This window comes from Gouania willdenowi, chromosome 4, assembly GCF_900634775.1.
Source record: "Gouania willdenowi chromosome 4, fGouWil2.1, whole genome shotgun sequence".
NCBI classification, from domain to species: Eukaryota; Metazoa; Chordata; class Actinopteri; order Blenniiformes; family Gobiesocidae; genus Gouania; species Gouania willdenowi.
In genome coordinates, this window is record NC_041047.1 from 35170727 (window position 1) to 35190002 (window position 19276).

The 19276-nt window shown below is 38.2% G+C and overlaps 1 protein-coding gene across 1 annotated transcript in view; it reads right to left on the bottom strand.

The window, feature by feature from the left end:
* Positions 1-19276, bottom strand: part of tgfbr3 (transforming growth factor, beta receptor III) — a gene marked incomplete at its 3' end in the record, with an annotated part of 101913 nt that overhangs the window by 26405 nt on the left and 56232 nt on the right. Inside the window, exons 4-5 of the mRNA XM_028444915.1 lie at positions 13035-13172; positions 506-689 (exon numbers count right to left, since the gene is read on the bottom strand). Coding sequence (XP_028300716.1) covers positions 506-689; positions 13035-13172 — 322 coding nt within the window. The remainder of the gene's footprint in view (positions 1-505; positions 690-13034; positions 13173-19276) is intronic.

Genomic DNA, 19276 nt, shown 5'->3' on the forward strand with positions numbered 1-19276 from the left:
CAACATTTTTAATTTTTCCTGTTTTCTCAGAGCAACCAAAAGCAGCACAAGTTGTTATTGTTACTGAAAAAGCTGCTAAATGATGTAAAAAGTTACTAAATGATGTAAAAAGTTACTAAATGATCTAAAAATCAGGCTGAATGTTTCACTCCAATAGAAAACAATGGGATGTTTACAGGCAGTGGGGCCGTGTGACATCATCAATCACATGATTTCAAGATGGAGGAACACAGACTCTAAAACTGTAAAGTAGTCCTATTTTTAAAAATAAATGAAATGAATATTTTGCATAATAATGTGTTTTGTTAGACATAGATCTACTAATAAAGACATTTAGAAAGTTTTAGAACAAACTTGTAAAAACAATGGACGATCCTTTAAAGTCAAAAAGGAGTGTCTACAAAGAGAAGGAAATGCTTAAATGCGTTTGTTCATGTAAGCTAGGCTAAATCCTTCAGTAGAGAACCCAAAGCTAAAGCTAAGTGTAATTAAATCTGCTTCATACCTTCTCCTACTTTGATGTAGATGGCGTGGGTCGTCCTGAGCTCAGAGAATGAGGTAACGCCACGGTACTTCCTCTGGGCCCAGTTGATGAGGTGCTCGTTCCCATGAGGAAGACTTTCCTTCTGGATCAGAGAGGATTGGGAGAAGTTTCCTGGGATGAAGTAGACCTCAGAACCTTCTGATACCTAGAGGAGGAGAAAAGTCCAACGTGTTATAGAAAAAAACACCAAAAACTAGAGTGACTAAACTGTAACGGATAAAACATTCTGAAATACACAACTTTTAAACACTTTGACCAATGGCATCAGAGCCCAGTGTCATGATAAGGTCTGTGGGTGTGTTTAAAATGTTTTAATAGTATTGATTCAGTTCTTGTTTTTTTTTATTATTTCATCCAGTTTATCAGCCGTCAATAAGTCACAGATTATTGTTTATTTACAACACTAACATACTATACACCAGGGGTTCTCAACCTTGGGGTCACGGGACACTGGGAGGGGCTCACCAGATGCCTTCAAGAGACTAAGAATATTTTCTGAACAATTTGAGCCCATTTTTCTTTATTTTTACCCTTTTTCTGCAACTACACTTTTTATTGCCATATTCTTGTATTTTTGCTACATTATTCCCATTTCTGTACATTTTTTCCACTTTCAACACATGTTCAGCACTTATCAACTCTTTCCACCTAATGTCACATATATTGACCCATTATTGTCACTTTTAACCTCTTTTCACCATATTTCATTTTCCCTACATTTTTTACTTCTATAACTTACAATTTGCTACTTTTAACCAATTTCTGTGATTTTTAAAATTCAATTTCACCACATTTTCCACCATTTTATGAGTGATTAAAACCAGGATTTCCATCTTTAAGATGACTATAATAATAATAATAAACGTTCCTGGATAACAGTGGATATTATTCAGATGAATAAATAAATGTGGTTATCACAGATTCATAGAACAATGGACCATCATTTTACTGACTTTATGGATGGACCCCAAAATACTCTCCTTTATTCCCCTTATAGATGGTCCTGTTGATATTTGACTGTTTTTTGTAATCACAGACACTAGTGGTGACTGACTCATTGAATAAACTCAACTTTTCCTAAATCAAATCTTCTCTCCATTCTTGATCTTGTTGTTGTTGCAACATTTCCAAAATATTCCCCACTTATTGTTTCACATGTTCCTCCTCACAATAAGGTGTGATGTTTCCTGTTTACATGGCAATGCGTCATTAGCTGGCAAGGCTAGGTTCAGAAAGCCCAAATGAGATAATGAACAGGACATAAAATACATAATAAGACTTTTCTTTGTACTAAGAGCTGCATGAAAAGCTGCACAGAACATACAGGCAGAAACAGTAGAACCGTATCTATTCATTCAGACAGATTTACATTCCTTTGACATTTGTTAAACACCTTGTGAAACAAGCACCAAAAAAATGAAATGTTCCAAGCTTGTTATTGTTCATTTGAAGGAGAATCATGTGTAAGCCAAGACGTGCTGGCAGCACCGATTACACCATGACGTCGTCTTTGTTATGAAGTGATGAACACGTTAATTCCTAATCATCCAAAGGAGGTTTTTCCACACGCAGTGTCATGCTGAACGTCTGTCTGACCTGCACACGCCAAGCAGACCACCCTTAACTACTTAAAGCATGATTTTTTTAACAATTTGAACTCATTTTTGCTGATTTTTTACCCTTTTTCTGCAACTCCACCAAACTCACCATATTTTAACCTTTTTTCATCACTTTTTCTTGCCATATTTTTGCTCCGTTTAATGTCTTTTTACTACATTTCTCCCATTTCTAACACTTCTACATCACATTTCAATGACTTTTCTGCAAATGTTTTCCACTTTTACGACATGTTCAGCACTTATTAACACTTTCTACCACTTTTACACCTAATGTCACATATTTTGACCCATTATTGTAACTTTTAACTTCTTTTCACCATATTTTATGATCATTTTTTTGCCAATTTAACCACATCACCATTTGTCATGCACATTATTTACCAGTTTAAACTCATTGTTTCAATGAAACCCTTTTTGAACCCCTTTAACCACTATTTATCTCCATTTTTATCCACTCTAATTTGCAACTTTTAACCAATTTCAGTGGTTTTTAAAATTCAATTTCACCTCCTTTTCTACCATTTTTGGTCACTTTGAACCATTTTATTAGTGATTAAAACCAGGATTTCCATCTTTAAGATGACTATAATAATAATAATAAACGTTCCTGGATAACAGTGGATATTATTCAGATGAATAAATAAATGTGGTTATCACAGATTCATAGAACAATGGACCATCATTTTACTGACTTTATGGATGGACCCCAAAAATCTCTCCTTTATTCCCCCTTATAGATGGTCCTGTCTCCACATGACTGTTCTTCAATGTTCATGTCTGTGTTCAACCACCTTCAGCTACAGTGGGGGTCCCTGCTCTCTGGGACCTTTATTTTGAGTTTATTTTGGTTTAAAGAAGTAAAACAACATGTTGATGAGGAATCTGAGCCATAGAGGATTGTTCACTTCACTTAAATGAGTTTATGAGTTTAACTGCAGAAATACGAGAATAATTAGCTGTCAATAAATAAAGAGGAAAGGCTGAAAACCAGATTAGCTCCAGGCTACGCAGAGTCTCAGAAACCTCAGGAATTTCAGACGAGGAAGAGAGGAAGCCACTGAGCTCTTTTACACACTCAGTAAAACAACGTTCAACACAATCTCTCTAAATCTATCTACACTCCATTGTTACTGCCTGCTAACATCAAAACCTAAACATGTTTTACCACACATTATGTATACATTTATAGTCACAATTTGCATGACTGAAATTAAATCTATTCAGGGAAAAACCTGCGTGTATCACAAACATGGGCAACTCGCGGCCCCAAAAGTAAGAGCACAAAATGACAGCAAAAAATACACAAAACGAGAGCAAAAAATGTGCAAAATTACAGCAAAAAATGCAAATTAACAGAGAAATACACAAAAGAACAACACAAATACTTAATAGAACAACAAAATACAACAAAAGAGGAAAAATGTACAATGGGAAAACAAAAATACATTAAAGAAAACCACTAAAACGTACAAACAGAGAAATACACAAAAGGACACAAAAAAAGAAAAAAATGCACAATGGGACAACAAAAATCCAAGAACAACATACAGGTAAAAAATATACAAAACAACTCAGAAAGACATCCAAAATTACAGAAAATGACACTAAAATACATAAAACAACGAAATACACAAAAGGAGGAAAATAAATACAGAATTGAACTGGCACATTTTAGCCTGTTTCTCCTCCAAGGGACAGCACGTGTGAGTGAGTTCTGTAGTGGTTTTTGTTTAGATGAAGGTCTGGGTTAGGACGCACTCATAAATCCATCGAACTGTGTTTTTCATGATGTTCTGTTATTAAAAATACATTTAAAAAAACATCGATATTGTAATTTTCTAAATCGCCAAAATGGAAAACTCAATATATGTTGAACGTATATATATACATATATATATGTATATGTGCAGTACGCCAGCTCAGAGTTTGACATTAATAAAAAGGGAAAGTGAGAATCTAGAATAGTATGCAGTATGCAGTATGTAGTATGTAGTATGTAGTATGCAGTATGCAGTATGAAGTATGCAGTATGTAGTATGTAGTATGTAGTATGTAGTATGCAGTATGTAGTATGCAGTATGCAGTATGTAGTATGCAGTATGTAGTATGTAGTATGTAGTATGCATTATGTATTATGTAGTATGTATTATGTATTATGTAGTATGCAGTATGTAGTATGTAGTATGTAGTATGTAGTATGCAGTATGTAGTATGCAGTATGTATTATGTATTATGTAGTATGTAGTATGCAGTATGCAGTATGTAGTATGTAGTATGCAGTATGTAGTATGCAGTATGCAGTATGCAGTATGTAGTATGTAGTATGCAGTATGCAGTATGTAGTATGCAGTATGCAGTATGTAGTATGTAGTATGTAGTATGCAGTATGTAGTATGCAGTATGCAGTATGTAGTATGCAGTATGCAGTATGTAGTATGTAGTATGCAGTATGTAGTATGTAGTATGCAGTATGCAGTATGTAGTATGTAGTATGCAGTATGTAGTATGCAGTATGTAGTATGCAGTATGTAGTATGTAGTATGTAGTATGCAGTATGTAGTATGTAGTATGTAGTATGCAGTATGCAGTATGTAGTATGCAGTATGTAGTATGCAGTATGTAGTATGTAGTATGCAGTACGCAGTATGCAGTATGTAGTATGTAGTATGCAGTATGTAGTATGTGGTATGCAGTATGCAGTATGCAGTATGACGTATGTAGTATGCAGTATGCAGTATGGTGTGTGCACCACGAGTGTTAGTGTGTGCAAGCAGTAGCGTTAGTGTGTCAATGAGTGTTTGTGTGTGCACGCACGAGTGTTTGTGTGTGCACCAATGAGTGATTGTGTGCATGCGGCAATGAGTGTTTGTGTGTGCACCACGAGTGTTTGTGTGTGTGCGCACAAGTGTTTGTGTGTGCAAGCACTAGTGTTTGTGTGCAAGCGCTAGTGTTTGTGTGCGTGCCAATGAGTGTTTGTGTGTGCAAGCACTAGTGTTTGTGTGCCAAAGAATGTTTGTGTGTGCATGCACGAGTGTTTGTGTGTGCATGCATGAGTGTTTGTGTGTGCGTGCACTAGTGTTTGTGTGCGTGCCAATGAGTGTTTGTGTGTGTGCACCACAAATGTTGGTGTCTGCGAGCACAAGTTATCGTGCAACTATAGAGTGCGTGCACAAATGTTTGTGTGCGCGCACACAAGTGTTTGTGTGTGCGTGCACAAGAGTTTATGTGTGTATCCACTAGTGTTTGTGTGTGCATGCCAATGAGTGTTTGTGTGTGTGTGCACCAAAGAGTGTTTGTGTGTGCACGCACAAGTGTTTGTATGTGAGTGCCAATGAGTGTTTGTGTGTGCACCACGAGTGTGTGTGTGCATGCACTAGTGTTTGTGTGTGCGTGCCAATGAGTGGTTGTGTGTGCGCGCCAAAGTGAGTTTGTGCGTGCACCACAAATGTGAGTGTGCGTGTACGAGTATTTGTGTGTGCACGCACAAACGTTTGTGTGTGCGTGCCAATGACTGTTAGTGTGTGCGCACACTAATGTTTGTGTGTGGGTGCACGAGTGTTTGAGTGTGCGCGCACGAGTGTTTGTGTGTGTGCGCAATGAGTGTTTAAGTGTGTGTGCTAATGAGTGTTTGTGTGTGTGCGTGCACAAGTGTTTGTGTGTGTGCACCAATGAGTGTTTGTGTGTGCACCAAGAGTGTTTGTGTGTGTGTGCACCAAGAGTGTTTGTGTGTGCGCACACTAATGTTTGTATGTGGGTGCACGAGTGTTTCTGTGTGCGTGCACAAGTGTTTGTGTGTGTGCACCAATGAGTGTTTGTGTGTGCACCATGAGTGTTTGTGTGTTCACCATGAGTGAACACAAAAATTTATTCCAAAAACACATTTTTGTATTTTGGCGATATAGAAAATAAAGTGGCACATATTGTGCAGTGTTTGGTGATAATTGTGTCTGTGTGACATTTTGCATCAGAAAATTTAACCTAGAATTGTATTTCTGGTAGGACTTCATTGAGTTAAAAATATCTATATTTATATCGTATATTGCCATTTTGAGAAATAATATAGAGATATGAGTTTTAATTGCATATCGACCAGCGCTAGATGTGAACGCACCATAAAAGTCACTAATAATAGAGTTACAGTTACATTAGTGAAGACTAAACACATTACATAAAAGAATCCAAACTATCCAGATGGAATCAGTCCAGGCAGTTGGTAGTTTTCTACACATCATAGATCAACATATTTAATAAATACTGTTGATATTAGCATTAGCCTTCGTGGCTAACTGAATTAGCTGCTAAGAATAGAGGATCAACAGCTGGGCTCCATCATGAGTTTAAGTTTAACTCAAACATTTGAATAGTTCTCACCTCATTCAGCACATGTCTGTCAGAGCCGTTAGCGTAGCACTGTGTGAGTGTTAGCACTAGGGCTGTACATTACCATTAATCTGACGATACGATATACATCACAATATCAATAATTACAGATTACACCTATACAAGTACAAAATGGTATAAAATACATTTCATTTCATTTTTTTTGTACTTGCAAGAACAAATAATTGTCAGAGATGAAAGTAACAGATTACAAATACTCATGTTACTGAAATTATTTAGTACATTTCTAAATTACTCAATTTATTTTCCACTAAGGCATCTGTATAAAATAAAGGTTTAGTAAAATGTACAATCATTTTTTTAAAAAATAAAATTAAAATAGATTCTTAGGCTCTAAATATAGACACAATAATGAGGTGCGTTCACACCGAATGCGACTGAAGTGACTGAGGCAACTCGATTACATTAAAATTAATGTAAATGACGCAACTTCAAGTTATCTCCCCTAAAATCATGTGACATGTGTAATTTGGAGCGACGAGGTTGCGTCACTGGAGCGATGAAGTGATGAAGTGATGAAGCGATGAAGTGATGAAGAGATGAAGCGATGAAGCGATGAAGCGATGTAGCGATGTAGCGATGAAGCGATGAAGCGATGAAGCGATGAAGCGATGAAGCGATGAAGCGATGAAGCGATGAAGCGATGAAGCGATGAAGCGATGTAGCGATGAAGCGATGAAGCGATGAAGTGATGAAGCGATGAAGCGATGAAGCGATGAAGCGATGAAGTGATGAAGTGATGAAGCGATGAAGCGATGAAGTGATGAAGTGATGAAGCGATGAAGTGATGAAGTGATGAAGCGATGAAGCGATGAAGTGATGAAGTGATGAAGTGACCACAAAACACTGCTATGTGTAAACGACACATCAGGGGAAACGGATGCTACTGCAATTTTTCTAAATGTTTCTATCCTATTTTAGTACTATTATAATCCTGTCCAAGTATTTATATTTATATCATAATAGTCATGCAAACCTTGCCCAGTGATTCCCATTTTATGAAATATCATGCGTTGAAATCTACATCATGGACTAAATGTGGAAAAATAATGTTAGAATGACTTCATTACAATCTGTGGCCCACTTTAGAACCAACTGGTCCATATTTGGTCCCTGAACCAGAATGAGTTAAACATTACTTCATAGCTGACTAATCAGATTAAACGTAATGCATCACATCATAGCAGACTAATCAGATTAAACGTAATGCATCACATCATAGCAGACTAATCAGATTAAATGTAATGTATCACATCATAGTTGACTAATCAGATTAATTGTAATGCATCACATCATAGCAGACTAATCAGATTAAACGAAATGCATCACATCATAGCAGACTAATCAGATTAAACGTAATGCATCACATCATAGCAGACTAATCAGATTAAACGTAATGCATCACATCATAGCAGACTAATCAGATTAAATGTAATGCATCACATCATATCTGACTAATCAGATTAAATGTAATGTATCACATCATAGCTGACTAATCAGATTAATTGTAATGCATCACATCATAGCAGACTAATCAGATTAAACGTAATGCATCACATTATAGCAAACTAATCAGATTAAATGTAATGTATCACATCATAGCAGACTAATCAGATTAAACGTAATGCATCACATCATATCTGACTAATCAGATTAAATGTAATGTATCACATCATAGCTGATTAATCAGAATAATTGTAGCGCATCACATCATAGCTGACTAATCAGATTAAACGTAATGCATCACATCATAGCAGACTAATCAGATTAAACGTAATGCATCACATCATAGCAGACTAATCAGATTAAATGTAATGCATCACATCATAGTTGACTAATCAGATTAAACGTAATGCATCACATCATAGCAGACTAATCAGATTAAACGTAATGCATCACATCATAGCAGACTAATCAGATTAAACGTAATGCATCACATCATATCTGACTAATCAGATTAAACGTAATGCATCACATCATATCTGACTAATCAGATTAAACGTAATGCATCACATCTTAGCTGACTAATCAGATTAAACATAATGCATCACATCATAGCAGACTAATCAGATTAAACGTAATGCATCACATCATAGCAGACTAATCAGATTAAACCAGAATAAACAGGTGAATACTTATTTGCAATAATGACAACCTGTATCTGGATTTGTTGAAAAGTTACATAATGCAGGAAAAACCGAAGACTGACCTTGACTTTGAGCAAAGGTCAAGGTCACACATCAAAGGAAATGTTGTTCAATGGTACCAGTCTGAGCGCTGTATCTCAATTTGGGGCCAAGTTATAGAGAAAAAAGTTTTTTTTATTTTTTGACGTCATGAACTTTCCTGTACATCCTTGACACTGTCCCTATGAGATGACATACGTGTCATTAGTGCTGCATTAATAGTCTAGGAGGAGGAGCTACACGACAAAGGATCGGAAAAAAAATAAAAATAATAACTCCTACAATTACAGATGTGATTTAGTAAGTAACATTTAAAAAATAATAAATCAAAGTGAGTGCATATACACTAAGTTACTACATATTTGGAATCATTTTATATATATAAACAGTATATAAAGCCTCTACAATATCCATATTTTTAAGGTGAACTTGTGAGATTGTTGGAGAAATTGCAGGATTCTGAAAAAATACAGACAATTTATTCAATTTCTGAATTTAGTCTGACTGAAATATGTACAACAGATAATTTACACAATGATTCATGATTTATCAGTCATTTCTACTTTCTCCCATTGGCCAAATGTGTTAAACTCAAGGCCCGGGGGCCAAATCTGGCCCTTTGGAGCATCCAATACGGCCCAAAGGAGAAAGTAAAAATGACAGAGAAAACATGAATCATTGTTTAAATGAAACTCAACACTCCTGGTGCTTACGTCATATGATCGCAGTAATGATTTCCTCAAATTATTACATAATATTTTCCTTAATTAAATAGAAATTAGTCACAAAATCTAGGAAAAATAAAGTGTAGATCCTGTTGGGACTGATATCTGTCATTTATTGCTTAGATATTGTCGGTTTCTTACATAATTAATATTTTATGTATACGTGGTAGTGTAAACTAGAGCATAATAATGTTGAAATTACTCATTTTCTTGCATCAAATCTGTGGAACATGAGATCAAACTGCTCCGTATTTGGCCCCTGAACTAAAATGTGTGTGTGTGTGTGTGTGTGTATTCTCCTGTGCATCACACACTTTCACAGCAAACCACATGTGGAGTTAATTTGTGTTTCTGATGCTACATTCTTGTTAAAATGATATATAAACTGATAACCAAACCATAAAGACACAGTATGTAGCAGCTTGTCTCTGACTAAGCCTAGGCTTAGTTTACTACATCCAGGTTTATCATGGCTTTATCATCGGATATGGAAAGCTAAACAGGAACGTTGGAACAAATCATTTAATCCAGACTTTATTACATTTCCCAAGCAGGGTTTCTGGTTGGCACCGTCACTAAAATAGCAGGGGTCAGAGGTCAGAGGTCATGTTAGTAAAACCAAGAGAATCTTCAACTCAGACCATCATCTAGTTTTCAGTGTCTGTAAACTTGATTGATCAGCACATTTCTAATTCATGAGATATTTTTATGCTGTTGAGTTAGTGCAACATATTTTTATACTAGATTATATTTCACCTAGATTTATATTTGAAAATTTGAAAGTATAGAATACTGTTGTTTGAGATTGTGTGTGGTGATTTTAATTTTAATTAAATTTAAAAAAAAATATTATTATTTTTTTCAAATGTTTACATTTTTAAATATTTCGGTTAATTACTAAAAATTTCAGATGACCCCATTTAAATTCTGGGGTCATGACCCCAAGGTTGAAAAACACTTGTTAAGTAGGGGTAGTAAATAGACAGTGAAGTTGATGTATGTGTTTCTGAGTTATTCAGATTAAAAAAACGTTAAAAGAACCCATTAACGTATAGAAATCCAAGTGTGAAACAATTATTACCACATGGTTCACATTAAAAGAGGGTAGGAGATCAATATCACAGTGTAGGAGATCAATATCACAGTGTAGGAGATCAATATCACAGTGTAGGAGATCAATATCACTGTGTAGGAGATCAATATCACTGTGTAGGATATCAATATCACAGTGTAGGAGATCAATATCACTGTGTAGGAGATCAATATCACTGTGTAGGAGATCAATATCACAGAGTAGGAGATCAATATCACAGAGTAGGAAATCAATATCACAATGTAGGAGATCAATATCACAGAGTAGGAAATCAATATCACAGTGTAGGAGATCAATATCACAGTGTAGGAGATCAATATCACTGTGTAGGAAATCAATATCACAGTGTAGGAGATCAATATCACAGAGTAGGAAATCAATATCACAGAGTAGGAGATCAATATCACAGTGTAGGAGATCAATATCACAGAGTAGGAAATCAATATCACAGAGTAGGATATCAATATCACAGTGTAGGAGATCAATATCACAATGTAGGAGATCAATATCACAGTGTAGGAGATCAATATCACAGTGTAGGAGATCAATATCACAATGTAGGAGATCAATATCACAGAGTAGGAAATCAATATCACAGTGTAGGAGATCAATATCACAGTGTAGGAGATCAATATCACAGAGTAGGAAATCAATATCACAGAGTAGGAGATCAATATCACAGTGTAGATCAATATCACAACGTAGGAGATCAATATCACAGTGTAGGAGATCAATATCACAGTGTAGGAGATCAATATCACAGTGTAGGAGATCAATATCACAGAGTAGGAGATCAATATCACTGTGTAGGAGATCAATATCACAGAGTAGGAGATCAATATCACTGTATAGGAGATCAATATCACAGTGTAGGAGATCAATATCACAGAGTAGGAGATCAATATCACTGTGTAGGAGATCAATATCACAGAGTAGGAGATCAATATCACTGTATAGGAGATCAATATCACAGTGTAGGAGATCAATATCACAGTGTAGGAGATCAATATCACTGTGTAGGAGATCAATATCACTGTGTAGGAGATCAATATCACAATGTAGGAGATCAATATCACAGTGTAGGAGATCAATATCACAGAGTAGGAGATCAATATCACAGTGTAGGAGATCAATATCACAGAGTAGGAGATCAATATCACAATGTAGGATATCAATATCACAATGTAGGAGATCAATATCACAGTGTAGGAGATCAATATCACAGTGTAGGAGATCAATATCACAGAGTAGGAGATCAATATCACAATGTAGGAGATCAATATCACAATGTAGGGGATCAATATCACAGAGTAGGAGATCAATATCACAGTGTAGGAGATCAATATCACAGTGTAGGAGATCAATATCACAGAGTAGGAGATCAATATCACAGTGTAGGAGATCAATATCACAGTGTAGGAGATCAATATCACTGTGTAGGAGATCAATATCACAGTGTAGGAGATCAATATCACAGTGTAGGAGATCAATATCACAGTGTAGGAGATCAATATCACAGTGTAGGAGATCAATATCACAGTGTAGGAGATCAATATCACAGTGTAGGAGATCAATATCACAGTGTAGGAGATCAATATCACAATGTATGAGATCAATATCACAGAGTAGGAGATCAATATCACTGTGTAGGAGATCAATATCACAGTGTAGAAGATCAATATCACAGTGTAGGAGATCAATATCACTGTGTAGGAGATCAATATCACAGTGTAGAAGATCAATATCACAGTGTAGGAGATCAATATCACAGAGTAGGAGATCAATATCACAATGTAGGATATCAATATCACAATGTAGGAGATCAATATCACAGTGTAGGAGATCAATATCACTGTGTAGGAGATCAATATCACAGAGTAGGAGATCAATATCACAATGTAGGATATCAATATCACAATGTAGGAGATCAATATCACAGTGTAGGAGATCAATATCACAGAGTAGGAGATCAATATCACAATGTAGGATATCAATATCACAATGTAGGAGATCAATATCACAGAGTAGGAGATCAATATCACAGAGTAGGAGATCAATATCACAGAGTAGGAGATCAATATCACAGTGTAGGAGATCAATATCACAGTGTAGGAGATCAATATCACAGTGTAGGAGATCAATATCACAGAGTAGGAGATCAATATCACAGAGTAGGAGATCAATATCACAGAGTAGGAGATCAATATCACTGTGTAGGAGATCAATATCACTGTGTAGGAGATCAATATCACAGTGTAGGAGATCAATATCACTGTGTAGGAGATCAATATCACTGTGTAGGAGATCAATATCACAGTGTAGAAGATCAATATCACAGTGTAGGAGATCAATATCACTGTGTAGGAGATCAATATCACTGTGTAGGAGATCAATATCACAGTGTAGGAGATCAATATCACAGTGTAAAGGCCCCTACACTCAACTGTCTCGTGGTGCTAGACTTACATGAAAGGTGTGCTGGACCCCCAAAGCCAGGTTCTCTGCTCTGATGTTCCAGGTCAGTGGTTGGGTGGAGCTGAGCACAAAGACCAGGGGTTTGTGGTGGTGCAGCAGGGACAGGATGGGCTTCAGATTCAGATCCACCTGGTGAGACAAAGAAACATTTAAATCACATCAGTAAACGTTAAAGCAGTGATTTTCAACCTTTTCTTAAGCAAATATTCATCTTTTCATTGAGAAATGAATCCTTAGTGTAACACAGATTATTAATCAAAGTAACAGCAGAATAATAAGTATATACAGTAAGTATTTGGACTAGTAAACAGAAGATGTATGATGTGAAACAGACGTGCACCCGACACGGGGACCAGACCACGACAGTTGGCGCAAGGGGTCGGTGGCATTGTCGGCCACGCCCCCACCCCGACCCGTGGAGAAACACGGACCACCATGTTGACCACCTGCTCCTTTTCTAACACAATCATGTTAAAGACAGCATCGATGACGAGTAGCTGCACTTACAGTCCTAAGCATTAATAATTCATTGTGTTCTATTATCCATCATGTGATATTTTATGTTTGTTATGGGATTTATGTTATTCATTAAAGTCTTTATTTATTTTTACTGAATAAGCTTTTGTGTTAGCTCAGACTGAATTAGCTGAACAAGCTAATAGTTTAGTTATTTTTACTTGATTACTGCTGGATTTTGTGATTTGATATAAATAACATTTGTTTTTTTTTTAATGTTTAGATACAGACACATAAACCTTGTTTAAAAGTATGAAATAGCCACAAAGTGAAAAAAAAGATGCATAAAAATTTGTGATAATCGTTAATATTGTAATAATTGTTGATTAATCAAATCGTGACGTCCCGTAGATGGCACACCAAAGATAAAAAAACAACTTTAGCTGTACTTCACTAGTTCTGGTCCTCAAACAGTTTTACATTTCAGAATTCTGGACGTTGGCGGTGCTCATAGTGCACCACACCCCATACGCTGAACCCTGGGGTTCTCCTACGTACAGTGGGCTTAATGCCTTTCATAGGCTGGTGGTGGGAGGGGCCAATGGTTCACTCTGGCAGCCTCGCTTCCAGCAGTCTGCCCCACGGCAGCTGTGGCTACAATAGTAGCTTACCACCACTAAGTGTGGAATGAAAGAATAATGCCTTGATTCTGTAAAGTGACTGATAAAATGTATGTAATATTATTATTATTGTTATTATTTGATAATACCAGTTGTATTACAAATAATTAGTCAAATATTGTACAATATATTTCATTTCATGATTCTCAGATTATTAAATTATTCTCAATACGATCAATTATGTAAATTAATAATCTAAATACTTATATATTAGAATATATTCCATATAAATATCAAAATAGCAGTCTGAAATTATAGTGCATTGGAACCATTAAGCACAATGTTTTGCTAAAAACGCACAACAACATGAATTAACTCATTGAGTGCCATTCCCGTCTATAGACGTGAATTGTGTTTTTCGGCTGGGGTTGCTAGGAGACAGTGTGACGAAGCTCTCCGGTGAATATCTAACTTGTACAATGATGTAGTGACCACTGGTGACATGTAGGTGGCAGCAGAGCACCTTTGGATGAGAGACCACCCGTGATGAGCAGAGCTCAGAGGGAGAGGAAAGGAGTTATGAGACAGAAAATGGCGCTACTAGAATTGATGCTGAAGTTCCCAGCAGACCACAGCAGCTCACACTCAACCAGAGCATGTGTGGAACTAAGAGGACTATTGAGAGTGTGGTGATGGTGAAAGAAAACAAACAAAAAAACAGGGCAAGCGCTGACACTCAGCATGTCTGGGAGGAGGAGGAAGTTGTGTGTGTGGAGAATGACGGGGGGAGAGACTTGGAGGAAATACAGTAAGAAATCCATTCAATTCTGACCCAGATAACAAAATAATATTAATGTTGACATCAAAAGCCTGTTCTCAGTGTTGTTTTTGTAGTTTTATAGAAGGAAACCAATGTTGAGGTGTCACTAAAGCAAAAAAACAAATTGCTTCAAAGTCACAAATAGGTTTTTTCAGAAAAAGACGTTTTTCTCAGCTTTTTATCACAAACTGGTGATTTGTGTGAAACTGTCCTTTATTTAACTGCTGATTATAGAAGAACGAAACAAGCTAGATGTCAGATTGTCATAGTACAAAATATTATAGAGTTAATGATAACTCTGATCCATAATGAACATGATTACTAATATCATTTCTGATTACGTTCCATTGACAATATGGTTGAAAAGAAATTGAGAAGTTCTATTTCATAACATTTGTTTCAATGTCTCACTATGGGATATACGCCTCCGCACGTCACCCTCCAGAAGTCCTTTCTCATTCCGCCACTTTGATTGGCTGATGTATTCTTCCTCTGCACTTATAGGTACTTATAGGCAGGCAGAGGATGCATTGGTATTCTTTCACCTCTTCTCGCTCTGGAAACTTTCACGTAGCAGCTCAACTGTCCACAGGTGGACCCGAACTGGATTCTACCGCCGGGCGCTGCTGCCGTATCCTTTCCGCCAGAGAATTTAAACACTGCAGTGCTGTTGTTGCCCCCATGCTCGGGAATTATACTGCTCCAAAGCCCCCCATGGCTGTCGGAAGAAAGGCCGATCGCCGACATCCCTGTCTCTGGCTTGTTTCACCACCGCTCGTAGCCCCCCACGATGAAGACACCGGCCTCAACAACCCAGTTGTTGGCTTGGCGTCGACACAACCCTCGTCACCCCACGTGGTTACCAGGTGTTGGGTGTCGTCCTCCACTAGCTTAGTGGCTCGTCCCCACGCAGCCGGGCTAACTTCTCCATTTGCTGCACCCCGGCACAGAGGGAGAAAATGGAGGACAAGGCCCTACGCACTGGAGGGGCTGGAAGCTCGGGAGCTCAACTACGTAGGTGCGGGAAGAAGATCTGAGAGTGAGACACGCACCAGGTCTGCTCCTCCAAGTGCTTCAGGTTGGCGCATGCCCAGCAGACCCTCCATGGAGGGAGGAAGCATCCCTCCCTCTCCTCTCCCTGGCTCTGACATGGTGGACATCTGCAGACGTGCACTGCCCGCTTGTCCATCCCGTGACCAATTCAGGACGTGTCGTCGTCTGCTCGGGCTTATGGCATCAGCCATCCTGGTGACCCGCGCCGCCTGTCTCCACGTGTGGGAATTCCAGCTGTGGGTGGCAGCGTGTGGGCTGGATCCAGTGCGTAATGATGCATGTTGAGTGTTGGTGACGCAGGAGTGTCACCGGCACAGCAAATCTTTCTTGACACAAGGGGTGCCTCTGGGGACCGTCACGTCCAAGAAGGTGGCCACCACAGATGCCAACCTAACGGGTTGGGGCGCGGTGTAGGAAGGGCGATTGGTGAGAGGACGCTGGAGTATGGGTCTCCAGCCTTCTCACATCAATTACTTGGAGCTCTCAGTGGTGTTCCTCATGCTTCGGCATTTTCTTCCATTCCTCACGGGCCATCATGTCCTGACAAGGATGATTTGCACTTCCATTAGTAGCACCTGCTGGCGTGCAGACTTAGCTTGTGGACTTGCAATTGTCTCCTGTCACTCAGAGCGACACACATCCCGGGGGTCTTCAATTCGGGTGCAGACCTGCTGTCCAGGGGAGAGCCGTGTTACGGGGTACGGAGACTTCAATCGGAGGTCATGGGACAGATATGGGCCTATTACGCACGAGCCGAGGTGGATCTGGGACAAAAACGCGCAGTGTGCATTGTTTTTCTCCCTTCACTGTCTGAGGGCTCTTCTAGGGGTAGACGTGTTAGCGCTCGTTTGGCAGCGCGCTGCTTTGCGCGTTTCGTCCGCTGGCTCTGGTGCCCCCCACCCTTGCTAGGGTGGAGGGCACGGTGTTTCATCCTCAACCAGAGTGCCTGGCGCTATGGGTCTGGCCCCTGAATGGTGCAATCTGTTAGCCGTGGGACTCTCACAACATGTGATCTCCACGATTCAATGTTCCAGGGCCTCCTCCACTAGGTCTCTGTATGACTGCAAGTGGAGGGCGTTTGAGAAGTAGTGTCACCGGGCGGGACACGTTCCTTTCAGTGCTCTGTGGGAGTGACCCCGTCATTCCTACAGGAGCTGATTGATAAACGGAAAGCTTTCTCTACTGTGAAAGTCAATCTGGCAGCTATCGCTGATTGTCATGTGGGCTTTGGGGATAAGACGGCTAGCCAGCATCCGATGATCGTTCGTTTTATGAAAGAGGCATGCAGGCTCCTCCCTGTGTCCAGGCCGCTGGTGCTGCCATGGGATTTGGTTGTGGTCCTGGAGGGACTTAAACACCTTTTGAGCCGTTAGGATACGCAAACTTGAAGTTTGTGTCCCTAAAGGCGATGTTACTGCTGGCTTTGGCTTCAGCCAATCGTGTCAGTGACACCTAATCATGTCAGTGACATGGTTAGGTGTCATCCCCCAGATGATGCTTAACCCGAACCCGCCAAAGTAAATTTGTACCCTTATTTGCGGGTGTTCATTTAAAGCCCTGGCTACATTATATGTGACATTACATCAGTGGTTCCCAACCTTTTTTGGGTCGTAACCCCATTTTAATATCACACATTTTTGGCTTTTTTCTTTCTTTCTAGAATTAGCTTTTGATAATGTTTGTTGTTGCCAGGATTAGTGACAAAGTGACAAGATGAGCCAGCTAAGACATTTTTATACAGCATTTTATTCTAACTAAATTTATGTTTAAGAAAGTGAAAATATAGATTACAGTTGTTTAAGATTGTTTTATGTGTGGTGTTAGAATTTGAAAAATAATTAAAAAAAACTTTTCAAAATATTATTTTAATCAGTATTTTTTTAATGGGACCCCATTTGAAATCCAGGTGACCCCACATGGGGTCACAAGTCATGACCCCAAGGTTGAAAAACACTGCATTACATTGTACAATGTGCAGCGGTAGGGGGTACATGGCCTCAGGTTAAATATCTGAAGGGGTACAGGAGTGTGAAAAGTTTGGGAACCACCGGCGTAGACTAGTGTGTATGTGCACTCTGCTGATAAGCATGCTAGGTTGTCCCTTTAAGGCTCTCACTTAGCTCTGAACTCTCACACAGAGAAGTCTTTGTTAACAGATGTAGAAGTGGAGGGTGTGTGTGTGTGTGTGTGTGTGAACGTTCCTTTAAACACATTATCAGATGCACAGGGTTACTCTACGCTTCACATGGACCCACTTCACTCACATCTGAACACTTATTCAACCTGAACTCATCCCAAGGGACACGTTATAAAACAGGGTTCCTACAGTTTTAGTCAATTTAAATTCAAGGCTTTTTTAAATAATTTTTATTGCAATTTGAAATAAAATCAAAGAATAACTTCACATTAAACATAATTGGGGAAAAAAAATGCCACATAAATAATCGAGTTAGGGATCATTTTATTCCAGTGTCTAGTGCAGACGTGCAACAGGCCAAAGTAAACACACAAAAACAGACTAAAATAATCCAAAAAACACAAGATGACAAACAAAAAAAAAAAAAAATAGCCAGAAATCTATAAAACAACAACAAAAATAGAAAAAACCATTAAGAAAAATCTTTGTTGGACAGGCAATTTTCATTAAATTAACATTTTCCCATGTTTACATTGACTTAAAAAAGAATGTTATATGTGTTAAAATTTAAGACTTTTGAAATATTGATTTAAGACATTTTAATGACAATTAAGGACTTATTTTAAGATTCATGAATTTAATGCCTTTTAAGACTTTTTAAGGATCCGTGGCAACTTCTCTTTCTACCTCTATGTCATGGACTAATCAAATCTGTTCAACAATAAACGCCTCTAAACCAATAAGGATCCACATCACATGACCATGTGACCTTCAGAGTAACTTTATCTCACCATTACTTCTTACTTAACTCAGGGTTGTCAAACTCATTTTAGTTCAGGGGCCAAATACGGGCTAGTTTGAGCTCAAGGGCCACAGATCATTTCTAGAAAAAAATAATAAATTCAACATGAATGTGCTCTGGTTTGCACTTCCACGTATAAATGAAATGATGTCAGTCTCTGCAGGATATTCACTTAAATTTCCCTGATTTTGGGATTTGGGAACATTTTGTGGAATAATTGAGTGTTCTCAATAATTTGAGATTAAAAATGACTGTTGTCATGTGATATAAGAAGTGGAAAACTGAGGCTGCAAATATTGTAGATTTTAATTATTTTTTTTGCATTTGGAGTGGCTGAGATATCAA